Source organism: Pristis pectinata, chromosome 24 (assembly GCF_009764475.1).
Source record: "Pristis pectinata isolate sPriPec2 chromosome 24, sPriPec2.1.pri, whole genome shotgun sequence".
NCBI classification, from domain to species: domain Eukaryota; kingdom Metazoa; phylum Chordata; class Chondrichthyes; order Rhinopristiformes; family Pristidae; genus Pristis; species Pristis pectinata.
Window position 1 is genome coordinate 13,881,332 of NC_067428.1, and position 27,986 is coordinate 13,909,317.

Here is a 27,986-nt window from a genome sequence, read left to right on the forward strand (position 1 = left end):
TCGTGTCTTGTTGTGGCTGCTATCATTCTGGGAGTTTATTTTGGTGAGTCTGACAAAAATTTATTCACTGAAAACAATTGTGAACTCAGTTCATCAATTTCCCACTAACTAATCTCTCCCCTTCCAGTTGATTTAATGTTCTTGATCCATCTCAATTTTTGCCTGGATTTCCCCATCTGCAGAAGCTGCCACTTGGTAGCTAACTCACCCAAAGGGCTGAGACCAGATGAGGCTTGTCAGAGAGTGTTCCATCATGGGGAGAATCAGAACATAGTCTACCCTCATCCAACATTTTGCACATATACTTTCCAGCTGGGAACACCAGATAACAGAAGGAGGAACTCCTCCAACCCAGAAGCCTATCTGTAGCCCAGCTACAAGACCACTGAATGTATTCATGTGGCTGTCTTGCCTGGGGTTGGTACAAAGCAAGGACTGACTGTAGAGATCGGAAACCATAGTGGGTCATCCAGAGAGTCAGTAAATGGTACTTCAGGGGTCATTCTTCAATGCAGTCACTCTATTCATCTTCTCATTATTACAGGGATATATGGAGCTCAAAAAAAATTTCCAACCCAGCAACACTTGGCCATGAAAGCTTGTAAGTACACATTCTTTTCTTTGCACAAATTAAATTGTTTTGCCACCTGTCACAGAATACTTCAATAATGTTTGATCACTAGAGAAATGAATGCTTAAGTATTCCCTTTTTCACAAAGTTCCCTGTCAATGAGTCTAGAGTTTCAGGTACTGATGCCAATGAGTTGGCTGAATTTGTTGAGTAAGAATTTAATGTCTACTGCAAGTCCATCTTAATATTGGAACAGAAATCTACAACAGCTAAAAATATCCACATTCAAAGCAGTAATTATTAGCAATTTACATTTTAAAGTTATTGTTCAACCTGTCTTAAGGTTTCTATGGAATTCAGACAGTAACAATTATGCTCAGTCGGTAAGGTGCTCCTGCCTGTCCTGATTTGCAATTTTCTTATCTTCTTGTGAATTACAAAGGTTTCAGTAAGATGTGTTTACTACATAATAAATTGTATGTTCTTTTTGTTAAAAAGCAAAAACTGCAACTTTTCTTAATGATATGGCAGCTTTAAGCATGACTAAAAAGATTTGCAGTTATTTGATGTCTTTCAGGATGTCCCAAATTGCTTTACAGCTCATGAAATACTTCTGATGTGCAGTCACTGTTGCAAGAAATGTGACAGAGAATTTGCACCTAGCAAGACCCCACAGCTGCAATCTGATAGTGACTTTATAACCTGCTTTAGTTGTATAGTTGAGTATGAGTGGTGCAGTGGTTTTGCAGTTAGTGCTGCTGCACAGCTTCAGCAACTTGAGTTAGATCCTAATCTCAGGTGCTGTTTGTGTGGAGTTTGTACATTCTCCCTGTGACCATGTGGATTTCCCCCAGGTGCTCTGGTTTCCTCCCACATCCCAAAGGTATGCTGACAGGTTCATTGATTACTGTAAATTATTCCAAGTGTACTTATGTAGCAAAAGTATCAAAGGGGAATTGATGGGCATGCGGGAGAGAATAAATTTCAGGATTACAGGGAAATAAGAGGGGGAATGGGAAAGATAAGATTGCTCTGATGTGAACTGGTATGAACGCAAGAGGATGAATGACCTCCTGTGTTGTTGTAAGTAAGTAAAAACAATCTACTGGAAATAGCTGTCCCAATATTCTTCTTAATAATTCTGTCGTTTGGGATCACTTGAAAGAGCAGATGGGGCTTCAGTCAACTAAAAGATGCAATAATACCTCACCATTGTACAAGAGAATCAAGCTCGGTTTTTGTGTTGTAATTTCTGTACTTGAGAATTAGATAGGTTTTAGAATCATTCCTCTGATATTGTATGAGTGAAATTGACAGAAAAAAACAGTGCAACGTCTCTCCCTCAAAAGAAGTGATACCCACTGAGGTATTGATTCGTTAGGGTGAAGTTCCCCAGGTGCTGATACCCATTAGTGGAGCTGTCTTTTTTAAGGAGGACATGTAGATCACACTTTAAATTGCAAACTGGAACCTTGATACATTGTTCAGATACAAGAATCCCATACCTAACCTAAATTACCAGACAAATGTATTTTTCTGAAATTGATAGCTTTTATCTTCTATCCTAAAGACATATTGGCAACAGTTCCTGCACAATAATTGCAGCACACTTAAAATTAGTGTCCTAATTCAGTCTTTGAGTTGTTTAAATGGGTATTTGGTGGAAGAGCTTAGATTCATCCCCGCTAGATCTTGCTGAAGTGCTCAACATGGCTTGTTTCTGAGTGACTGGCCCTACTTCTGTTGTCTTGTGTCCTGATAACCAAGAAGTTGCTGCAGAACCCTGGGACTTTGGTCAGACTTAGGAGAAAGGAGATCTGCTTTGGTTTAGGGCACTGTGGTTGCAGAGGATCACTAAAAGTATTCTCACTATACATTAATCAGTCAATGTGCATCAGAGGCAAATCAGATTGACACAAGCACACTTGTGGTATGTGGTGAGGATAAGCAAAGAAGTTTGGTTTGAATCTTCAGTGGAATACTGAGGGAGTGCTGTATTTTGTATGGGCTGTTAATCTGGAGTCTTGTCAACCAGACAGCTGTCCAGCAGAAGTGGAATAGCAACTCTCCCAGTATCCCAACCTCTAGCAACACCATCAAAGAGATTGAAAATAAAAATAACTGCAGATGCTGGAAATCTCAAACAAAACTGAAAATGGTAGAACAATTCAGCAGGTCAGTCAGCATTTGTGGAAAGAGAAGAGATTAATGTTTTGGGCCTAGGACCCTTCATGAGAAAGAGAGAAACAAGTTCCTATCAAAGAGATTAACTGAATGTTTTGGAACCTGGGTCTGTGCAGAGTTAGTTGTTATATGTGCACATATAAAAAGAATATTTGGAAAATAATTAATAAATTCTGAAGCATTTGGGAATCTCTTGAAAAATAAAAATAAAATGCTATAAAATGGCTAAGTCCTTCTATTTGACCTACTTCCCCTCTCTATCCCATCTGGAAATGCAATGAACTTCACGTGACATTCAGATCCCCCAAGCTTCAACTCTCATGATGTTGTAAATCCAAATCCCCCATCCATGTTGCCTACTTCAAGATTCCAACCTAGGCAATGTCTGAAGACACAACTGATGTCATAAAATATTTCTGTACTTATGTTTTGCATCTTCCTCGTTACCACAGTTGTATTAAGACCCTGTCTGTTTACCAATTTAATACAAATCTGGTTCTCGTCCATTCCTTATATGTGCTTACAGGGTTTGAGGTGTCCCTAAGGAGTCCCAGGAGTGACCTGCTGATGGCAGGTTCTCTGCTGAAAGGACAGACAGAACCACCTATTCCCTTCTACATTAGCAGCCAGCTAGGAGGATGTGCAGGGACAGCAGATGAGGGATACTCACCTCAGATCCAAACCTGGTTATGCACTGGTACCAGATTGTGCTTTTGTAAGGCTTGTAGTAAACCAGACCAAATGATGTCTATTCGATCTCCAGAACCCTGAGACTCACCTGTTATCTCATCCAGAACCCTCAAGAGTATTGAAGAGGAATTTCATCCAAGTAACTGTTGCAATGGTTGAGGACTTTGTTATACTTGCCTATACAACAAGTGTGACTTCTTGGAAAATAATTAATGGACTATAAAGAATCTAGGGACCTCTTGATCAACTAAATCAATGCAATCTAGGGATGGAATCCATCACCAGCTGTTGTCTGTGAATGATTCAACCATTCACTACATAAATCAATGGACTCACAACGATAGTTCAAATTATACCTAACAAACTCTTAAATATATTTTTGGCAAAGCATGTTGACTGACATTCAACTCATGTCCACTTTTCAATGTCCAATATGTCTCTGTAAAATAGACCTTAACTACATGGATACACTTCTTCATGTGAGCAAAGTTACCTGACTACAAAATATTCACCTCATGAAAACGATATATTTCTCCAGCAAATCTCCCCTTCATGCTTCTTCCTTGAGAGTTCAGTCATGGTGATTACAATCTTTTCACATTACCTGGCAAAAAAGATTATCATAGAAGATAGCTATTGTTAAACAACATATAGAACAGAATAACATAGCACATGAAATAGTAACATGACCATATGACAACACTGAGTACAATGATGAAAGCCATTGTTATATTAACAGAGAATATCAAATATAGATGAATAATGTAGTGACAATTAAGTAATGATTAGATCATTATATACTGCACTAAAAAGAATAACAGAGTGCTTGTACAAAGAAAGAAATAATGTAAACCAAAATAATATAGTAATATTGAACACAGTGTTATTTAATATATTAATACTGAACCACTTAAGAGCACAGAGTACAACACCACAGGGGAAAATCCATTGCACAATACTATCACTGTTTCACTAAGAGACAGTTTTCTTCAAACGTTCTTAATTTGAAGATGTATTCGTCAGTTCATCCATCCTGGTCCAATAGCAAAACCTATCTAGTCCATATTCTCCACTGAATATTATAATTTTCTCTGTGAAATACAGCAACTCCTCACCTCCTTTCTAAAGAGTAGAGTTTCATGTTGATAACCCTGTTGTTAACCCAGTCTTTTAAATTCAGTAAATAGTCTTGGTGCCCTAACTTGGACTCAAGAAGATTTCTACATTTTTTTATGTTGTAAAAATGTGAAAGGACATCAACTTGAAACATTAATCTTGTTTTCCTCTCTCCACAGATGTTGCCTTATCTTCTGATCATTTCCAACATCTTCTGTTTTTATTTCAGATTTGCAGCACCTGTAGTAGTATGCATTTGAATTACAGTTTCTCAAACATGGCTTTACTGTGTCTAAATGTTTTTTTAGATCTCCTCCTCAGGTATATGTCACACTTATGATCTTACATCTCAATGCTTTCTTTGCTTTTGATGCCACAATAAAACATTGAATTGGTGGTCTTAATAATGTATCTCGTTCTGGTTCCTGACTTTGTGATTACATAGCTGCATCTCAGAATATGTTGTGTCAGCAAATATTGTCTTGTGATTTAACATCATCTGCAAAATTCTGAGGAATTGACGTAAATACAAAAATAACCACTGCACATCCCAATCATTGTACCCACCAACCCACTCTAAAGTGCCAGAGGGTAATAAATTGATAATGCACACCATTGGACCAGTATTGTGCTGGTAACACAGTCCTCCGGTCTCTGATGTATTCTTTTACTTGGCTGAGCATGGTACAGTTTTCAAACACTGTTATTATCTGAGTAGCTCCCTGTGAAGTTGGCAATTTTCCTCAGGGAACCTAGGCACTTGAAGTTCACTATCAGCGAGCATTGTTGTGTGTAGGTTGTATACATTCATTCTGTTATAGCCTTTTGCTTTTTATTTCACCAAAACTAAACTTCCCTCTAAAAAGACTTTGAAGTCCAGTTCCAATATTTATCTTACCCTTTGCCAGGTATGATGGCTATCATAAGGTATTAATGCTTTACTCTTTTTCTTAAAAAGCAGCAGACTGCGCAGATGGGAATTACATCTGCAGCAATGGCCAGTGCCTGACCAAGATCAACCCAGAGTGTGACAAAGTAAATGACTGCTTGGACCAGTCAGATGAGATGGAATGCAGTAAGTTTTATCTTCTATGGAGACTATAAACCACAGGTGTTTACACCTTGCAAAATGTTAATTGAAATAATAAGGATTCTTTCTCTGATGAAAGTGCTACCTTTGTCTAATGAGTTCCCACTTGCATAATCACCCACCAAGTCACAGTGGGAAAAGGGAGATTGGTCGTAAGCTGCACAGAAAGTGAGATACTTCTCATTGAGTCCTTCAGCATTTCACTGAATGATCCATTTTACCTGTAGTAATTTTGTTTTGCCTCCATGCAATATGCTGGGAGCTCTGCTTTTACTTGGAGTCCATCCTCCATCCCTATATCTAACTAAATTATTCTGCTGCCATTTTTAGAGACAGCCTCCTATAAATCAGTCCCCTTAACCATAATTCCAGTCTGCCATCAGCTTCACCATTTCATCCCTGGTTGTGAGAAACTGCACCATGAAGTACAATGTCTTACAGCTCAGGCAATTTCAGTTCAGATGCCAGATGTGGTCTTGTACTTCGGACCCTTTAAAACGAACAGAGATACATGGAGCAAAGGGTAGTTTCTTGTCAGGTGCATCACTGGAGTACCTTACATAACTAGGCAGTGTATATTTTCTGACTATTTTCATTGTGGGAAAACCCTGAACTGAAGGCTCAAAACTTTCCACTTCATTATTATGATTTACATTAATAACAGATATCTGAAGCACTTGCAATGACTGGTGCACTAGAACACAGCCTTTCTGCTTCATTATCAGACATGGACAAGTGCAGAAGTTGGGAAGGAAACAGGGGCTCAGGCCCAACCCTCGCATCTTCACTAGGCATATCAAGGATGCATGAACATGCATGCATGTGTGTGTATGTATGCGTTTATGTGTGATTAGCACGTGCCATCAAGAGAGATCAAATTCCTGGGCATATTTCTCTCACAATATTTGGAAAGGAGAGCCATTAATGAGTGCTCATCGTTTTCCTTTGCTTGTGGAGGTGAGAGATGTCAATGCTAAAGTTGAGACACTTCCCATTTCAGAAACCTATTCCCAGGTCACAATCACAACAGGGATAACACACACACACACACACACACACACACACACACACACACACACACACACACACACACACACACACACACACACACACACAAAGAGATCAACTGCTACATAGGGTTATATAAAGATTAAAGATTCCTCTACACGGAACCATCAAATATACCAGGTCAGGTAGAGCATCAAGTTAATCTCCCTCTGCATTGTCCTCTGAAGTAGTCCCAGCTCGGGGATACTTCAGGGATAGTTGGACATTAAATACATGGTATATTTCTTATCCATTCTCCCAGGAAAGATATGAAAGCTGTGGTCAGGAGTAGGACAGCTCCTATCCAAGTCCACACTAGCAGTAATGGCAATCCCTGTGATGTATCTGGAATGTTCAGACTTTAATGCATGATTTTCTGACTTTGGAAGATGGCTCAGAGTGCAGATGTCTTACAGAACTGTGGAGAGCTTAGATGTTTGCCTATGATCATCTTGTGTGTTCTCTTTGATAGGCTGTGGTACACCCCTGATGTCCAATAGAATTGTGGGGGGCACAGAAGCTGCTGTGGGTGAGTGGCCCTGGCAAGTCAGCCTACGTTTAATTGACATTGGCCATGAGTGTGGAGCCACGGTTGTGGCAGAAACCTGGCTGATAACAGCAGCTCATTGTTTTGCAAGGTAAGTCATTCTTTAGACTGATCCTTCCAGGAACCTTTGTTGATTCAAAACAAAATGGTCAAAAAATACCCGATCAAGAAACACGCACACAGTCGTGTTCTTTTAACTTCACTCACTATGAGTTCTGTGCAATTGATCTCTTTTTTTCATATTATGAGCAGTAGTTTGATGATTTGAGTTCCCAGTGCTTCAGCTGGTAAAGATTTCAGGAAACAACAACAAAGACTGATGGCTTTGGGGTCAGCCCCTGCTCTGCGAAAGCTGCTGCCAGCCTTGACTACACTCAAACACACAGGCTAGCCAGTGTGGCAGTAAAGGTTACAATGGGTTCCAGTTCTTTGGTTAGAAAGTGAAAAATCACGAGTTCCAGATCCTGATTACAGTGTATTGTGTCATAATGGAGATCAGGAGAGATCATGGCAAGAGGCCTTCTACAGTTAAAGATCTAGCCAATACTCACACAACAATATCCCGTTGTTGAGATGTCAAAGGGTCTGTAACACCTCTGGGAAGAAAGACAGATAGGATGAGCATGATGCGAGTGGTACCTCAGTGGGGATCGGTACTCAGGCAACTGTACCCCAATGAGAGTCAATATCCAGGCAAGTATACCCCAGTGGGCATCAGGACCAGACAGTTATACTTGAGTGGGAGGCAGACCCAAGTAGTGGTATCTCAATGGGGCTCACCATCTAGGCAATTGTATCCTATTGAGCATCAGAACCTAGGCAACTGTACCCTAATGTAAATGCCAAGGAAATTGTTCCCCAGTAAGAGTTAGTAGTCTGGTAACAGTGGCCCAGTGGGGTCAGTGTCCAGGGAACCTAAGGCTGTCAGATTATAACCATAAAGAGCAGATGTTTCCAAGGTATGGACCTGATCAATGCTGGGAAAACTGGTCTCAGGCCTGTGTGTAACCGATTATCACAGAATTATAATCTGTGTTACACTTGCTGATATTAATCTGTGTAGCAGGAAGTGACTACAAATTAATTAAAAATTGGAAAATTAGTTTTGGAATCAATGCCCTAGAAACTGCCCCTTGTGGGAGTCAGTAAGTGGGCAACTATGCAGTTGTGAGAGTTGGTACACAGGGGTCTCCCTATTATATTATTGTACAAGAAAATGTACCCTAACGGAATGTAGTTCTTAGGGATTTGTACCCCAGTATGAAGCAGCTTTCAAGTAATTGCACCTCACTGCACTTGTAAAGAGGGAACTGTATTCCAGTGAAAGGTGGTATACTTTGGGAATTAGGATCTAGGGAATTCTACCCTAATGATTGGTAGAACGCAGTGAACTGTACATCAGTGACAATCAACAGTCAAACAACAATGGCCTTTTGAGAGTCACTGGCTTCAGAAGAAAAACTGAAATCCTTCATTTAGAAGTTAATGATGAGACTTGAATAATCTTTCTGATTTTACTTTTTGCAGCTTTCCAGATCCAATGACCTGGGAGGCAGATCTGGGAACCATCTATAGAGATGATCAACGTTCTACAACAGTGAGAAGGAGAATTAAGAGGATCATTGTTCATCCCTTATTTAACATAGCTTTACTTGATTATGATGTGGCTCTGGTGGAGTTATCTAGCCCTGTTTCATTCTCCAAATTTATCCAGCCTGTGTGCCTGCCATCTCCTGCACATATCTTCCATACAGGAAAGAACTGCAGTGTTACAGGATGGGGAGCCCTGACTGAGCATAATGGTGTGGAACTGATTTATTTTAGAAAGTATTCCTTTCTGTTTAAAAAAATGTTACACATTGTTATTGATTCTCATCTTGGTGGGCCACCTTCTTCACAGATGGAGCAGCTCATTGAGTCTGTACCAGTTCTATATAAGAGCAAGTCCCACTCCTCCGTCTTCTCTGAACAGCCTTGCAAATTCTAGCCTTTCAAATACTTATTCGGCTTCCTTTTAAATGTTGAAGTTGAATCTACTTCCCACTATTAATCCTAATGGTGCATTCCAGACTCTAACCACTTAGAAAGACGGGTCACAGTCTCAATATAAGTGTTAGGCATTTAGGACAGAAATGGAGAGAAACTGCTACCCTCAGGGAATGGTGACTTATTGGAATTTTCTACCCTGGAGGGTTATGGAGGCTCAGCTAGTGACCTCATTTAATACAGAGGTCAAAAGATTGCTGAATATTAGAGGAATTGAGGGATATGGGGATAAGGCAGGAAAATGGTAATTTTGTTAGAAGAACAAATTTTGGAAGAATCTTGTTGGATAGTGGCAAAGACTCAGGGAGTTGAATAGCCTACTCCTGTTCCCACTTCTTATGTTCTCACAGTTCACTAACGTTCTACATTCTGTGTCACCTGTAAATTCAGAAACTAGACCAATGTACAAGTTACTAATATATAACAAGAAAGGAAATAGTTCTTACACTGACTGCTGTGGAACTCCATTATGTACTTCCCTGAAAAGGAATCTTTCCAACTGCTCTGCGTCCTGATACTTTGTCAGTTTTTTCACAGTACTGCTAGGGTCCATTTTATTTAATGGTTCTCAATCTGATGGCAAGTTATTATGTACTTCCTTATCAAATGTTTTTTGGAAGTCCATATGTAGCACATCAATGGCAATTCTCTTATCAACCACATTTTTACATGAGATGAGGGCAGATGTAACCTTTGACTGGCCTCAAGGTAGTCTTGCCTCTACTAAATGGGACTGCCATTTTTTTCCAATTAGTTCAGAACTGGGAATGTAGCAGTGCTGTTGCTGTGAGCCTACAGTGGTGCAGTATCATGATGTTGCCCCACTGAAATACCATCCCCTGGGATTTCTGACAGTTGTTGCGTTTGGATATAGATAACCCACAGATACCTCCCAACGATGGAACTCTGCCTGTATCATTGTGTAACTCAGTGCATTTTAAACAGAATGAATTGCTACTCATTAACAAAAACAGTGATGAGGAATAAGGTGAAATATTGTAATTGCAATATCTTGTACTGGGGATGTCAGTATCTTGTTGTCAAAGTTGTGTGACGAACAGAGGAGCGCCTCTTGCTCCTTCATGTCAGAATTTGCCCATTATTCCTCCACTGCTTACATGAACTCATTCAGTGTTTCCATCTATAAACATCACATTTGAATAACCTCCCCCAAACTATCAGAACTGAGCAGATCCCATAGAACACTTGGAAACACAAGAGATGACAGATGCTGGAATCTGGAGCAACAAACAATCTGCTGGAGGAACTCAGCAGGTCGAGCAGCTTCTGTGGGAGGAAAGGAATTGTCAATTATTCCTTCCCCCACCCCTCCCCCCACAGATGCTGCTCGACCTGCTGAGTTTCTCCAGCAGATTGTTTGCTGCTCCCATAGAACACTTATCTGATGGAACTTACTTATTCAACTCCACTTGACAAAAAACAGGGGTTTATTTTGTCTTTGTGAAAAGTACAGTAGAAACTACAAGGCATGGATAGGTCTATGTGATATGCTGTTACCTGGAAATGACCAAGGGAATGAAGCATCATGTCACTGAATGTTATGCACTGGGTTGAACCATTGCTGGTCTGGTCCCCTATTTAAAATGGCTACCTGTAATTCCCCCTCGTACATAAGCAGGTCGGATGCAGAGGGACTATTTCACTGGCCCTTTGCACTAAAAATAAACTGATAAATAATTAAAAACAATAAACCAAAGCAAAATGCTTTAAAAGAAGTAACTGTTTCCCTTTGCCTACTCCTTTATCTTACAATCCTCATTGGAATAAATAGGCTCAGATCCTAATCAGGACTGATCTGGTACGAGATCTGAGTGACAATTCATAGCAGAATGCTGGGAATCCCAACAAGATATGGCCCCACTGCTATACTCAATGGGGAACCGACAGTGGAATGAACTGAAAGTTTCAGCCGTCTGAATCTAATCTTAAGCACACCATGTGTATAGATGTCTGGCACTTACTTCAGTTTCAATGGCTAAATGCAGGATCTCACTCAAAGGATTTCATTTTCGAACAGCAATACACAACTTACAAGCACACAGTGTACAGCAGTTTGTCAATGAGCTGTACTGACTATGGAAATATGCTCCAAATTCAAGTACAAACATCTCATTTCAGTCTATTCATTGCTCTGATTTATACACCAGCAGAATGTTGTGTTCCTGTTTCAGCTTAAAGTTGTGATGTCCCACAGCTCACATTTTTCTTTCTGTTCCTGTCACAGCTTCTTTACCCATCATTCTCCAGAAAGCCCATGTTCCAATATTCAATCTGAGCAAATGTGCCAAACTCTACAGCGACCCCATCACTCCACAAATGATTTGTGCCGGATTCGCAGCTGGTGAAGTAGATTCATGTCAGGTAAGTGCTGTGCTGTGTACTTTATAAATGGCGGCTGCTGTATTTGCTTGTGTGTGGATTTGTTCAACTCTGGAGCACTTTTGGATGGTGATACTTGAAGTCAACCATTGGAAGCAGAATGAAACCTAGCTCAGGCTGAGGAGATAAACATTTCTTTTGATTGAAATTGTCTTAAGTATGCTGAGTTTGAATATTCTTACTGTCACTTGTAGTACTTGTAATTAGCCCCTTATATCAGCATTGTACAGAGCAGAACAAATCCAATCCACTTACAAACATTGATTTATTTCCATAGAACCATAGAACAATACAGCACAATACAGACCCTTCAGCCCACTATGTTGTGCCGACCTTCAAACCACTCCTAAGACTATCTAACCCCTTCCTCCCACATATCCCTCTATCTTAAATTCCTCCATATGCTTATCTAACAATCTTTTGAACTTGACCAATGTATCAGCCTCCACCACCACCCCAGGCTCCAATCCGAATGCACTCCCTCCACCACAACCCTCTGCTTTCTACAGGCAAGCTAATTCTGAATCCACACGGCCAAGGCTCCCTGGATCCCTTGGCCTCTGACCTTCTGAAGAAGCCTACCATGCAGAACCTTGTCAAACGCCTTACTAAAATCCATGTAGACCACATCTACTGCACTACCCTCATCAATCTTCCTGGTCACCTCCTCAAAGAACCCTATCAGGCTAGAGAGGCAAGATCTTCCCTTCACAAATCCATGCTGGCTGTCCCTAATCAGTCCATGATTCTCTAAATGATCATAGATCCTATCTCTTAGAATCCTTTCTAGCAGCTTACCTACCACAGACATAAGGCTCACTGGTCTGTAATTCCCTGGACTATCCCTACTACCTTTTTTGAATAAGAGGACAACATTCTCCACCCTCCAATCCTCCGGTACCATCCCCGTGGACAACGAGGACTCAAAGATCCTAGCCAACAGTTCAGCAATCTCCTCCCTAGCCTCATGAAGCAGCCTGGGGAATATTCCGTCAGGTCCTGGGGACTTATCTTTTCATTTCAGAAAATAATATGCAATGAAACTGGTCATTCTCCTACCAACATATCTCTCCCCAAAGAATCTGCCCTCCTACATTCCATTTGCTATCATTTGCTTGGAAACAGGCCTTTCAGCTCATCGAGTACCCGCTGACCAACAAGCACTCATCGACATTAAACCTATAATCAAGCCATTGTGTTCTCTCTACAGTCCCATCAACTCCCCCCCAGATTCTACCACTCATTTGCACACCAGGGCAATTTTCAGTGACCAATTAACTTACCAGCTGTCACATCTTTAGGATATGGGAGTAAACTGGAGCACCCGGAGGAAACCCACATTGTTATAGGGAGAAGACGTAAACTCCATGTAGACAGATCGGAGGTCAGGATTGATCTGGAGCTGCAAGGCAGCAGCTCTACTAGTTGTGCCACTGTGCTACCCTTCTGGCCAATCACTTCCCAGCTGTTAACTCCCCCCAGCCACCACGAATCTTTAATCTTCCACACATGACCCCCTTTTCAAATACTGACCTCCAACTTTCGACCATCCCCTGGACATCAAACCTGCCCCCACCCTTCCCAACTGACCCTCTCCCTCCCAACCACGATCATTGACTGTGACTGCCCGTGGATCATCAACCATCCACAGACACCAGGTCTCACTGAGGCAGAGGCAGAGAACCCTTTTTCTTCCAACCCACCCTAGGAATAGCAGTGTTTCCACAGTCCAGTGAATTGATCATATTTATCTAAATATTAATGCTGAAATAAAAAGCCTGTCTGTTTCCTGAAGCAATGAGGTGGATAGTAATTGTCTGTTGAAATAATTCCCTCGACTGAAGTGAATATACTGCAATCAGTGGTGTTTCTTCGAAACAGGAAATTTAATATATAAGATAGTTTTGGAGAAATCTGCCAGTTTCAAACACTACTGAACAAAATACAGTTCTGGTACCTGGCAGATAACTGAAGGATGACCCCATTATTTAAATTGCCTGTACTGGCTGTGTTGGTCACAGTGTTATTGCAGAGGTACAATCCAAGGATTAGTCCCTGTATTTTTCTGATCACCTTGTTGATGGAAATAATCTTACACTGATGCTGTTTTCAAAAAGGGGGTTTGCATTTGTAGAAATGAGCTCCCCTCCCCCTACCCTGACCCCTGCTTAATCTCATTCCCCATTTACATTTGCACATTTGACTTCATTTGGTTGTCTAGTTGGGGGAGGAGGGATGAATCTGTATCATGGTGAGCGTGGCAGCAAATCTTGTCAGTATCTCAGGTTTTGTAATCCAGCTCCTGGGAATATGCTGCATTAGCAACACAGAAGGGAGAGCCCAGAGGCAACGTCAGGGAACAGTTCCTTCCAACTCCTATCTATCAATGCCAGTGCAGATAGTGGCTGTGGGTAATGCTGTGACTAGATTTCATAGACTTTTGACTAAATCCAGATGTTTATTGCAAGTATAGAGCCTAATACATATATAGAGGAATATGTTCATAACTCCTCCTTGCTGGAAGTCATAGAGTCGTACAACACGGAAACAAGCCCTTTGGTCCAACTCCTCTGTGCTGACCAAGATGCCCATCCAAGTTAGTCCCTTTTGTCTGCATTTGATCCCTATCTCTCTAAGCTTTTCTTATCTATGTATCTGTTCAAATGTCTCTTAAATGTTGTTATTGTATGTGACTCAACCAATTCCTCTGGCAGCACGTTCCATATATGCACCACCATCTGTGTGAAGAAGTTGTCCCTTAGGTTCCTATTAAACCTTTCCTGTCCCACCTTAAATCTATGCCCTCTACTTCTTGATTCTTTCAAGGCTGCAAATACCTCCTTCCTCATAATAAGCATATAATCCAAGAGCTCACTATTTATTACCCTCACTTCTTTGACATCCATGATATTCTCCTTAGTAAACACCGAGGAGAAATAGATATTAAAAATCTCAACCATTTCCTGCAGCTCCACACATAGGTGGCCCTGATGATCTTTAAGAGGACCTAGTCTCTCCTTAGTCACCCTTTTACTGTTAATATAACTGAAGTCTTGGGATTATCTTTAACCCTGCCTGCCAAATCCATCTCATACTCTCTTCTTGCCCTCCTGATTTCTCTCTTAAACTTGGTCTTAAACTTTTTATATTTGTTGAGGGATTCATTCGTAACCAGCTGCCTGTACACAATGTATGTTTTCTTCTTTTTCCTGACCAGGGCCTCAATATCTCTCGTCAGCCAAGGTTCCCTGAACTTGGTATGTCTACCCTTCACCCTAACAGGAACATGCTGCCCCTGGACTCTTGTTATGACCCTTTTAAAAGCCTCCCATTTGCCAACTGTTCCTTTGCCTTTAAATAGAGTCACCCAGTTGACCCCAGCTAGATCCTGCCTAATGCCCTCAAAGTTGGCCTTGCTCCAGTCCAGTCGAGCTAACAAACCCTTGCAAAGATTATTGTTTTCCAGTTTTGGCATTTGTTCCACAAATTACTTGCAGTGGCATCAACTGCTTTCCTATTTGCACCCTCTGAATGCTTTGAGCAGGGGTCAGTGCCCTTCTTACTGATTAACTGTAGCATGTTCTAATCAGCACTTTCCTCATTCATCTCTCCCACCCACATCCTCAACCTTCTCTGCACATCCCACTCCCCTTTTTCCTATCTCCACCCTCCCATCTTCTCCTTAACATCCCTCTTCTACTTTTCCTTCCTCTTCTCTCTCTTTTCTTCCTCTCTCCCCCTTTGGGCAGGACTATTACAATCTAGCCATAAGATGTGAACTCAAGACTGTAATGGTTGCAAAATAAAGTTGTGTAAGAAACCATCAGATGTGGCCATCAGCACAGGTGGGGTCTCTCAAGATGATAGCACTGATGGCCCAAATGGCCTTTCTCATTCCCTTGTCTGCTTATACATTATTCGAGCATGCTGCTGCAGTTTTGCTTGGATCATCTGAAGAAAGGAAACACCCCTGATAATAGTGTATTTACATGGGGATAGGTGTGTGTAAATGAAACGTTTATTATGTAATAAAGCTCATATGTCTGTGTGCAGTTGAGGGGTCTATATCTTACCTTTCCTAACTGGATGGATAATGGGTTTTGGCTCTTAGGGGCTTAAGTGTGGTAAAATCTCACTTTGATCACTTTTGAATGAGTTGGAAACTTCTCTTCAATGAATTCTGTTGGCCCCAGCTCCCTTGAAAATTCCGTGGAAGTTTCCCTGTACTAAGCTGATGTTGTAAACTTCACCCAGCTTAATAAAAAGATCTAATACACAAAATGAGTGAGATCAGAGTTCATGCCAATCCATTCCAGTCAGCTTTACACCCTGCACTATTTTTAAATATTTCAATACATCACTAAATGGATTCCAACTGCAACCTGGAAATTATTCTTTGCTTCGCACACTGACTACCACAAAGGGAATCCCTGAACTGTGAAAATGCTCAAGGTGTTATTTTCAGAGATATAATCATTTCTGATAAGTATCTCCTTTCTGTAGGGTGATTCTGGTGGTCCCTTGGTTTGTGAGGAGTCATCAGGCAAATGGTTCCTGGCTGGCATTGTGAGCTGGGGAGAAGGTTGTGCCCGACCAGACAAACCTGGCATCTACACAAGAGTGACTGCGATCCAGGACTGGGTCCTGCACACAATGATGCTGTCCGATGTAATTATTTCTCCCACTGAGACTGAAAGAGAACAGACCACTTCAATAAAAAGTACCACCACATACTTCAATTTACCAGTAGGTGGGTTCTTACATTGATGACTGGTTGTACAGAGAGAAGTAAGGATGTGTGTGTGTGTGTGTGTGTGTGTGTGTGTGTGTGTGTTTGCTTGTATATTGTACAGTGAGTTCCTGATTTCAAGGGGGCAGTTGCCCTTCTCCAGTCTGATTAGCTGCTGGCTGCAGGGAAATGAACTGAAGCTCCTGCTCTGGACCACTGCTTAGTGTAGGACCGTCAAGTACAGTTCACTGGTGGGCTTGATCCCACATCCTGGTGCGATGATGTAGACCGCACACAGAAGTTATTTGGGGCAGTAATTGGTCTGGTCTCCATTTGGCTGCTTTTGCTATAAAACAGGCAGGATGTGCACATGATACTCAGTGCAAATGGGCTGTGCTGAGTGTTTGCAGGTCTCCTGATAGGAACCTGAAACTAATTTAATGACACATTTAATAGGTCAATTTAATTACACAAAGACAATCCTGAGCCTTTTTTGGGATCTTTCTGCCAGAACTGCAAAAAACTCAAAAGTGCATGTTCTATGCCAGGTTTGACAAGTTTTTGTTTCAACACAGAATACTTAGGTAAAGTTATCTTACATCGCCTTCCATGGAACGCGGAGAATCAGCAATGTTCCACTGACACTGTAGAACCACCATGGGGAGGTTATGGCTGTACTCAGGCTCCTTACATCCAGTGGAGTGTGGGTAACTCCTTAGGCACAGTTAGAACCTCCAGGCTCTGCCCTCTTGTTCTTTAGTGACTCACCAGTGAATACAAGCTTTCTTAAATAACCCACACCAAAGTCCCAAGATTCACAAGGCCCCTCATAGATTGCTTCTCCTCATATGCTCCTGCTCATTATCTTACTACTGCCTCCCCCTGCTCTGTAGGAAGATCTGAGCCCCACCCCATTCCTCTCTGTCCATGTCCCCCCAGTTTCCCTTTTCTCCCTGCCTGTCCCTTCAGGCAATGTCTCTGTCAAAGTCTTGTAAGTTCTCACGGTTCTCAGTATTCAGCCCACAGACTCGTGTGTGAAACAGCCTCACTAGATGAGGTGTGGGACTGGGGCTGGTTAACCAGTGTAGTTTGTCTATATGCCAGTGAGAGTTAATGACTTCAGGAAAGGAGGGGAAGAATGAAGCACACAAAGAAAACTGCACAAAGAATGAAAAGTGTGCAGTTACTCTTCTTTACACCCCTTCCCTCATGCAATCTGAGAGAGGCAGGAATTTGACAAAGGATTTTTTAAGGGGTTATAGGGATCATATATAAAGCTGGATTAATGTTATGCTTTCATGTTTCAGAGGTTCACTGTACAGACTCTACTTTCAAGTGTTCTGACAACAGCTGCATCTCTAAACACAATGCAGAGTGTGATGGTGTCACAGATTGTGCTACAGGCTCTGATGAGTTAAACTGCAGTGAGTACAATCACCTCATTTCATTAACGGTATCAGTGATTGTAGACTGAGACCAAAAATCTGTTCCTGATAATATTCACTGAATAAATTGCACGGTGACTTTAATTTATTGACTTGCACTCACAGGCCTTGGAAAGAATAGCTCGATTATTAAAGTAGATCAAGGCAAAAATTGCACCTTTTTGAGAATTCCTGGGAAAACAGAGTTTATTGGCACTAGGACATTTTGGATCACACTAATGTTGTTTATGGAAGTTGCATAAGGAGTGAGATCATTAATTGTGAGATTCATAGAACAGAGTTGGCGCGTTTCTCTGTGTTACACTGTGCTGAAGCTGACATTGTTTCAGCACAGTGTCTCTGTTAGCGCGCTGCAAGCTCTCATGGTTCTCTGCAAGTAGCCCACAGTCAGCTCTTAAAGAGACACCATAATGCAAGCAACACTCTTCACTCTTCCAGCTTCTGGTGAGTGCTGACACAGACTGAAGAAGATGACAATGATGTTACAATGATGGGAGAGTGCTTCCAGGAGGATAGAGGGACTTGGACAGGCTGGTGAAGAAAATTGTCCGCAGGAGGAATGCATGAGGGTCTCCAGTAATGCAGGCAGATGCTCCTAGCAGGAAATTGCCAGGGAGGTCTCTTTAAGGACATGTGTGGTCTCTGTATGCCTGCACTTAAGGGAATCCTGCAATGCAAGCAAATACCCATGCCTGCTCCTGTGGATTGAAGGAAAAGTTGATGGAGTTTATTCTGCCTTGAGTATGGAGCTAGAGTGACCTCTATAGTGCATAAGTGTGGTAGTATGCAGCAGCAACAGTCTGGAATGCCCCTGAGGCTAGGGCACTGAGGGACACACTGACCTCCATGCACAAATGTGAGGTTGTATTTGAGGTTGTAGAGGGGCAGAGATCTCAGTGAGGACAAAGAATGCAGTTTGAGCATTGGCTCTTTAAGTAGCACAGCTTCTGGGATAATAGAATTAGTAAAATCTAGTTGATCTGAGGGTAAATAAGAACTGTTGATTTTCAATCCAGTGAAGGTAAAAATATCACTGTGGGCAAATTTTACCCGTTGCAAAACCTCAGACCTCATTACGTAAGAGAAAAGTGCTAGTGCAAACAACAATCCTGCCGAGATAAGGAATGGATTTTGCAATGGATCCTAAGACATCCAGAATGTGTGTAAAATTGTTTTATTCTCCCAATTTAAACAAATCATTACTTTTTATGGGGTTGAACGAACAAAATTCTAGCTAAGGACCTGGTCAATGGTGACACCCCAGGATGTTAATTGTGAGGGACATAGTGATGATAAAGCCATTGAGTGTCAGGTGTAGGTGGTTGGACTCTTGCTTGCCATAGATTGTCATTATCTGGCACTATTGTGGTGAGAATATGACACCAATCTGAATATCACCACACACCTTGGTCAACATCACCATGGGCCAGCTGGAACATCACTGCACATTACATTGAAAGTCATCACATGCCAGTGTGAACATCAACAATGAGCACATCAAAACACGGACCACAGCCCAAGAGCCAGGCATTCTCGCTTGCAATTAGCCAACAAAATGAACAAATGAATGAAATGAAAAGGCTCAGCAATCTGGGCCTGGAGATCTTTAGTAATTCATTCAATTTAATCTGACTTTAATATTCCTTCAAATTTTCTAGTGCCTTGAATCTTATAACTGAGACCAGTTTTGTTTGTAGATTGTGGAGCTACAGCTCTAACGGTCGATACGAAGATTGTGGGTGGAGTAAGCAGCAAATCTGGAGAGTTTCCCTGGCAAGTCAGTCTACATATGACGTGGAAAGAGCACATGTGTGGAGGAACTCTGATCTCTTCCCGCTGGGTGGTCACTGCTGCCCATTGCTTTTTAATGTACGTAAAAAGTCTCACACTGAAATCAAGCCCAGACTGATATGTATGAACAACATCATATCTGTGAGCACAATCATAATCCCATGAGTGCATTACAAAACACTATGGCCATGGACATATCCACAAAGAATGTGAGAACACCTAATATAGTCACAAGCACACCCTCCGTAACTGTCAGCACACCTTTTATAACCATAAGCACACCCACTATGGCTGTGAGCACACCTTCTGTAACTGTAAGCACACCGAGTGTAACCATGTGCACATGTTCCATAACCCCATGCACACGCAATGGCCATGAACACACCCATCACAGCTGTGAACACACCTACCACCACCGTGATCACACCCACCATGTGCATCCACTGTAGCTGTAACTGCACTCTCCACTGACATGAGCACATAGAACATACAAATTAGTAGCAGGAATTGGCCACTCAGCCCATCAAGCCTGCTTCACCATTTCATATTAAAGACCATGGCTGATCTGACTGTAAACCCAATTCCACTTTCCTGTCTAGCCATGGTAACCTTCAAACCTCTTGCTTATTGAGACTCTTATCTAAACCACTTAAAAAAAAATTCAAAGTCTCTGCTCCCAATGTCCTTTGAGGAAGAGTTTCACAACTGCCTTAGAGAAAGATTTTGCCCCTAACTCAAATTGGTGACTTGTCATTTTTAAACAGTGATCCCTAGATCTAAATTCTCCCATAAGAGGAAACTCCCTCTCCACATCCACTCTATCGAGACCCATCAGGATCTCGTGTCTCATATGTTTCAATCAAGTCCCCTCCCACTCCTTTAAACTCCAGCAGATAAAAGCCTAGTCTGTCAACCTTTCCTCATCAGACAGCCCACCAATTTTGACGTGTTGGTATAGGAAACCTTCTCTGAACTATATCCAATATATTAACATCATTCCCTAAATAAGGAGATCAACACTGTACTCCAGATGTGGTCTTACTAATGCCCTTAATAACCCAAGCATAAGCCCCCTATGTTTGTACTCAGTTCCCCTCACAATAAAACATAACATTCTGTAAGCTTTCCTAATTATTTGTTGTAGCTATATACCAGTCCTTTGCAAATCAAGCACTAGGATACCCACATCCCTCTCTGAAATTTTGTACCATTTAGGTAATCTTTCCATGTCCACGAGCACACTCACCATGGCATTTAGTGCACCCACCGTAGTTGAGAGCACACCTATCATTTGCCATGAGCACACCCACCATATCTGTGAACACACCTTCCATTTCCATGACCATCACCATTACAGTTGTAAGTGCAGCCAGCATAACTGTGAGCACCCTCAACTTAGCTGTGAACTGTGAATACCCCTACCATAGCCATTGCTTGGAGAACACTCTCTCTGGCACAGAACACTCCATTACTATGAGTCCACCAACCAAAGTTAGGGACACATGTACTATAACTGTGAGCACACTCACAATTAAGTGAGCACCATCAGTGTACACATCTATTATAACCATATGTGTATACCCACCGTAATGCACACAGTCATCTATAGTAATGTGTAGACAAGTATGTAGACACTCCAACATGTTACTAATTTTGGAAGTTATAAAGCTCCACTGCTTTTATATTTGTTTGATTACATTTTATATTTGCATACTGCAAACTTTCAACATGGTCACGGCACATTTCCTTGGCAAAGCAGTTAAGGCTTCCAACCACCTTCCACCATTCTCCACTTAGTGAACCAATCTGAACAAGGACATAGATTAAATGGCACTGAGTCCCGGAATGAGATGCTTAATGTCCAATGACTCTTGCTGCAAATTGTGTGTGGGTGGTAATTAGGAGTGGCAGGATTGGGCTCAATTGTGTAACGTTGTCTATGTTTAAATATCATGGCAACTATCACAGTCCAGGATAATGCAAAACGTGTGGCAGCAGCCTGCTTATATGGAACTTTGCCCCAACAAGAATAGCAATTCAGAAAAAGAAGGAAGTTAACAAAAAGGAAAAAAAAGACTTTTTTTAAACTGAGACAAAAGAACAATTAAATAAATAGAATGGAAGTGGAATACACTTAAAATAGCCTACAAATGCTTTGAAAATAACAACAAATGTTTGATCCACTTCTCCTTTTGCAGTGAAAAGGATCCAAGTCATTGGCGTGGTTACGCGGGAACAGTGTACCGCACAGGATTAAGAGGCACCAAAGTGACCTTCAAACGCATCATCATTCACTCTTACTTCAGTGCCTTCACCCTGGATTATGATATTGCCCTCCTGGAACTGTCTACACCTGTTACCCTCACCGATACCATTCAGCCTGCCTGTCTACCTTCATCCTCCCACAGATTTTCAGATGGAATGAAGTGTTTTATTACAGGCTGGGGCACTACAGAAGAAGGAGGTAAACAGCAATGCCATGAGTATTTATATGCCTAAGCATTATAGTGTATGATTGGGACTGGGCCATTTTTTTATGATTGGGATGGTTCAATTTACAGCAGATAAAGATGAAAGATTACTTGATGGAATATTTAAAGTCATCAAGGATCTAGCCAAAGTTAACAAGGGAAAAGTATTTCCTTTGTCAAGAAGGTTTAAGACCAGTAAACAAAGATGTAAAGAACCAGGGTGACAGCAGAAAAATTTCTACAAGTAGTTATGACCTGGAATTCATTGCCTGAAAAGATAGTGGAAGAAGGTGGTTTTCACATGTGGTTTTCAAAAGGAAATTGGATTGATACTCAAGAGGGAAAAAATTGCAGGGCTCCACAGAAAGGGCCATGTGTAGAGTTTTCTGGATTGTTTGTGTCATGAGCTGAGTCAGGCTCATGCTGTGACAGTTCTGTGATTATATCTTTCCATTAGTCCTTTGCAAATGTCTCAGACTGCTTTAAATGTAGTGACATGGCCAGAAGAGGGAGACTGAGAGTTCAAGGGAGGAAGACAGTGCAACTCCAAGGCAAGGGACACACAAGTGAGAGTGGAAAACAGACAGGTGCCAAGCAAAGGAAGAGGCAAGACTTGAAAGTGATGAAAAACAAACAGAGAGAAAGAATGGAAACAACTGTAAAAGAGAGAAAGAAAACAAGAAAGATGAAATTCAGAAGAGGAAAAAACTAAGGGTGATAGAAAGACAGAGATACATCCAGAGACAGAGAACTGGAAGGACTGAGAGGCTGAGAACCAAGAGAGATGGTGGATATGGGAGGTATGCAGAGAGACTGCTAGAAAGTGTTGTATGGAAAAACAGGAAGTCTGTTAAAGGAAAATTATTTTCCAAACCCTGGAGAGAGAGGAAATATATTAGCTGAGGCCAATATGATAATTGACAGATGAAAAGTGGATCAGGTAGCAGGCAGGCACTCATAATGGGAGGAAGATGTGGATAGCAAAAGGAGGGATTTGGCCATGGGATTAGAGTGCAGAGAGGGGAAGGAGAGAACAGACAGTAGGAGTAGAGTGCAGAGAATGGGAGGACGGCACCAAGAGCAGGAAGAGAATATGCGCAGTAGCAGAAGGTTACCAAAAGCAAGAGAAAATCACAGAGAGAAGGATGGAGAGGGTGTGAGGAGTGCATAGAAAATGGGAAGGGAATTCACAGGGAAGGAGAAAATAGCAGAAAGCAGAAGAAGAGTGCAGAAACTGGAAGGAAGGCGCAGAGTGTGTGAGGATGACATAGAGAATGACAATTGGATGTGCACAGTGGAAGAAGCAAACAAGAGAATGGTGGAAGGCATAGAGGTTGCAGAGAGTGGCAGAAGAATGTGCACAGTAGGAGGAGGGTGCAGAGAGCGTGAGGAGGGCACAGGGATGGCAGAAGGAGGGACCAGAGAGTGGACGGAGGTTGCAGAGGATGGAAGGATGCTATAGACAATGGATGGGATCATAGTGTGTTGGAAGATTGAGTGAGTTGAATAAGAATTCTACAACTAGTAGTTTGGTGAGAAATGTTTTTGATTGGTTGCAAGAGTTATGCAGCAAGATGCAGTGGAATTCAATTGGGTTCTTGATAAAGTATTATAAATCATTCTGATAAAATGTTAATGTAGCCACTCAGATATGTTTGCATTTCATGTAGTGCACTGAGGCAGGTAGTTGGTGCCAACATTAAATTACTAGACTATAGCTAGAATCCTGGGCCACTGATCCAAAAGCATGAGTTTGAATCTAACTGTGGCTGCCAGGGAATTTAAATTCAAGTAATTAAATAGTTAGAGTTGTACAGTCATACAGCACAGAAACAGGCTCTTCAGCCCACTGTGTTCATGCGACCAAGTGCCAAATCCCATTTACCAGCACTTGGTCCGTAGCCTTTTAGGAATTTGTGATTCGTGCTTATCTAGATTATTCTTAAATGTTGTAAGAATCTCTGCCTCCGCCACCCCCTCAGGCAGTACATTCCAAACTCCAACCACCCCGGCTGAAAATATTCTTCCTTATATTCCCTCGAATCCCCTTACTCCTCCCCTTAAACTGCACCCTCTGGTTTTGACACCTCTGCTACGGAAAAAAGTTAACTACTGTCTACTCTATGCCCCTCATATTTTGTACATCTTCATCAGGTCTCCCCGCAGCCTTCTTTGTTCTAAGGAAAATAAACGTAGCCCATCCAGTCTTCCCTCATAAATGAGGCACTCCATCTCAAGCACATCCTGGTGAATCTCCTCTGCAGCATCTCCAGAGTAATCACATCTTTTCTATACTGAGGTGAACAAAACTGCACACAATATTCCAGACATGGCTCACCAACGACTATAAGTTGCACTGTAATTTCCCTGCTCTTGTACTCCATGCCCTAGCTAATGAAGGCTTGCATCTCACATGCCTTCTTTACCACCACATTCACCTGTGCTGCCACCTTCAAGGATCTTTGAACTTGTACACCAAGGTCCCTTGGTTCCTCAATACTCCCAAGGACCCTACCATGTATGTTCTATGCTTATTTGATCTTCAAAATGCATCACTTCACACTTATCAAGGTTAAACTCAATCAGCTATTGCTCTCCCCAATTTACCAACTGATTTGGAAATTAATTCTGGAAATAAAATAAAGCTGGTCTCAGTATGGTAAGAATGAGCCTGTTGGATTGTCATGAAAACCTAACATTCACTTTCCTTCCAGGAAAGAAATCTGCCATACCCACCTGGCCCTGGACCAACCAATGTGCTTGACTCTTAACTACTACTTCAATTAAGCTGCAATTAAAGATGTATAGTAAATGCTGGCATTGTCTGTATCATTGTCATGATATGATAATTTTCACAAACATGCACTCTTGTTAAATGCTGGGCTGTAGTTTGATGTTTGTCGTACAAAATGTATACATGCTGGAACTTGAGTCCTGGAGAAAGGTTTCAGTAACCATATTTGTTTCACTTTTGACTCTTACTACTTAGTACACCATCTGCTCTTCACAGGTTATTTGTCCTACATGCTGCAGAAAGCCATGGTAGGAGTGATCAGTGATTCCTTGTGTAGGAAGCTATATGGTAGCCAGATTTCTCCCAGAATGGTCTGCGCTGGGAAAGTGACTGGAGGAGTGGACTCGTGCCAGGTAAGCTATCCAAGATCATGTACCAGAACTTGGTACTGCGGGGAGACCTGATGAATGTGTACAAAATATGAGGGGCATAGAGTAGACAGTAGTTAACTTTTTTCCACAGCAGAGGTGTCGAAACCAGAGGGTGCAGTTTAAGGGAAGGAGTAAGGGGATTCAAGGGAACATTAGAAAGAATATTTTCAGCCGGGGTAGTTGGAGTTTGGAATGTACTGCCTGAGGGGGTGGCAGAGGCAGAGATTCTTACATTTAAGAATAATCTGGATAAGCACCTGAATCACAAATTCCTAAAAGGCTACGGACCAAGTGCTGGTAAATGGGATTTGGCACTTGATTGCATGAACACAGAGGGCTGTTGCAGCACAAGGTGATGATCAAATTCTCAGAGTGCTAGAAAAACACATGGCCTAGAGATTTTGTTAATGTGGAGAATAATTCACCTAGTCATGTACCTGTTAATTTGGGGACTGATCCATTGCTTCAGATTCCTATCAGTCCAGCAATGAGTCCAATTGCCTCATCTTCCAATTAAAGTAAAGACTGATCCATTGGCTTCAGGTCCCTGTGGATTTTTAGATCAATGTGTTTTTGAAGTTGTTCTCTAATGCAGGACTGCAGAGAAAGTTCAGTCTTTAAGATGCATCTCCTGAAGGTGTAGTCCCACCCTATGAGCTCTAGGTGTCAGCACAGGGGAAGACACCCATTATTTGTCTTCCCGATGGTGTGAAGAATGAAAGAAGGCATCTGTGCAACAAGGACACAAATAAAGAACAGCATTACCATCCTCAGCATAGTTTAGTTTTTCAACCAACTAGAGTTTATACAATGAAGCTCTGATAATTTAATCATTATGGTTAGAATGGGACTGGTTTGGGTTACATCCTTAATTTACACTTTGCCTATAACAATGGCGCAGAAAATCTGATGTAATATAAAATGTGAATCTGGCCTGAATCTGCCAGGTTCGCACGGGGTGAGTTAGGTTAAAACTGAGCCTTTAATGAAAGGCAGTATCACATGGTTTTAGGTATATGGTGAAAATGTTGGAAGTTAAAAGAGTAATATGATGAGAGGAGTAATATGATGGATAGATGGAATGGAGGAATTTAATGAGAACATGAAAATGTTGGGTTGTGGGATATGGGTTAAATATGAATAGGTAAGATTAATGGATGTGGTGAAAATATGTGTTAATGTGGTTGAGGGATCTAATGAAAAGTTGAGGTCAAGGAAGATAATGAATCTATGTTATGGATATGATGATAAGATTGGGTGATGGACAATGAAAAAGTGGGGTCGACTAATATAGTCAATAAATGGGATTGATCAGTAAGGTGCCAAGGTGTCAGGTGAGGCTGATCTATGAAAGCATCTTTTTAAGTTTATTGGGACTATTTATCCTCTTCTTCAATCTGCTCCATCAGCACAAAGTGCAAATTATACCAGACCACAGAGCTAGTGGAACCCTGCTGGCAACAATAGGTTCCAGACCTCATTCTTTATTAAGCAAAAAACAAAGTACTGGAGGAGCTCAGCTGGTCAGGCAGCATCTGAGGAGGCAGGGGGGATGGTCAACATTTTGGGTCAAGACCCTACATCAGGACTGAGACTGTAGTGGGGATATCTGGTATGAAGAGGTGAGAGGGAGGGTTGAGACTGGGGCTGGCAGGTGATAGGTGGAACCAGATGAGGAGGGAGATGATGGGCAGATGGAGCCAAGTGGTGGGAGGGGACTGTGTATGGTTTATAGAATATTCTCCAGACAATATGTCCCTAGACCATTATCTTGTGCTCCCTAGTGACTCACTCAGGGCCTAGAGTGTTGAAACATGTCCTAACTGAAGGCAGAGTGAGACAGCACATGAGAAACGTGTACGGAGGTGGTAATTCAACCTGCTACATTTCCTACTGCCTTCTGTGTAGTAATATTGTGTTTGTTTTACAGGGAGATTCTGGTGGCCCATTGGTTTGCAGGGAATCTTCAGGAAAGTGGTTCCTTTTTGGAATTACAAGTTGGGGAGATGGCTGTGCAAGGGCAAATGCACCCGGAGTCTACACCAGAATCACAGCCCTTCGCAACTTCATTGCACACTATGTTTTCTGAAAGCTGAAAGGATCTGCCATTATTTCTGATTCATCAGATGCATTGAATTTTGATGCTAAACATGTGTATGCCACTGGGGCTGTGGGACTTGATCAATTCTCCTGATTTTCGACAACCAGTGATCAGCCCTTTCAGCCTTCAATTTCTACAATTGTTTTACTTGCGAATGAGTATATGATTTTATATTAATATAATGTACATGAAGGTGATCTATTGATGTTCTTTAAACTGATCCGAGTTTATGATTCTAACAGACCAAATGAGATAATAGGTATCATATTTTATGTTATCAACTAGTGCGTAATGATCCCAGAGATGGCCTTTGTCAGTTTCAGACCTAAAGTATCTGCCGATGTTTGTGGGTGAATAGGTCCGAGTGCAGATGGTAGAATACAGGGGTAATCTGTATTTATTCTCTGCATAGCACCAACATTAAAATCTCCTTGAGACAGCTCTTCTGTAGTGTCGGGGTGGAATGGAAAATATGTAATAGTTCACTCCCAAAAACTAGAGTTTTGATTTGTTGTTATTATTGAATGAATATTTAATGTGTTGTGATCAAGTCATTAACTTTTAAGAACCAGAGAGGAGTTTGTGCACAGAAC

General features: G+C 41.6%; 1 protein-coding gene across 1 annotated transcript; it reads left to right on the forward strand.

Annotated features, from left to right (window-relative positions):
- The first annotated feature begins 549 nt into the window (after positions 1-549).
- On the forward strand, positions 550-27,986 carry tmprss9 (transmembrane serine protease 9). The gene is made up of 11 exons (XM_052037502.1): positions 550-601; positions 5,520-5,636; positions 7,171-7,336; positions 8,773-9,047; positions 11,537-11,673; positions 16,195-16,441; positions 17,728-17,844; positions 19,563-19,734; positions 21,855-22,120; positions 25,138-25,274; positions 27,223-27,986. Exons 1-11 carry the CDS (start codon positions 592-594, stop codon positions 27,379-27,381), a joined length of 1,803 nt encoding a protein of 600 aa, XP_051893462.1. The 5' UTR covers positions 550-591; the 3' UTR covers positions 27,382-27,986.

Excerpts from the sequence above, each read along its gene's own strand:
- tmprss9 (XM_052037502.1), top strand. Across the intron at positions 19,735-21,854 it reads GCTGCCCATTGCTTTTTAAT|TGAAAAGGATCCAAGTCATT; the intron begins GTACGTAAAAAG and ends CTCCTTTTGCAG. Across the intron at positions 25,275-27,222 it reads GAGGAGTGGACTCGTGCCAG|GGAGATTCTGGTGGCCCATT; the intron begins GTAAGCTATCCA and ends TTTGTTTTACAG.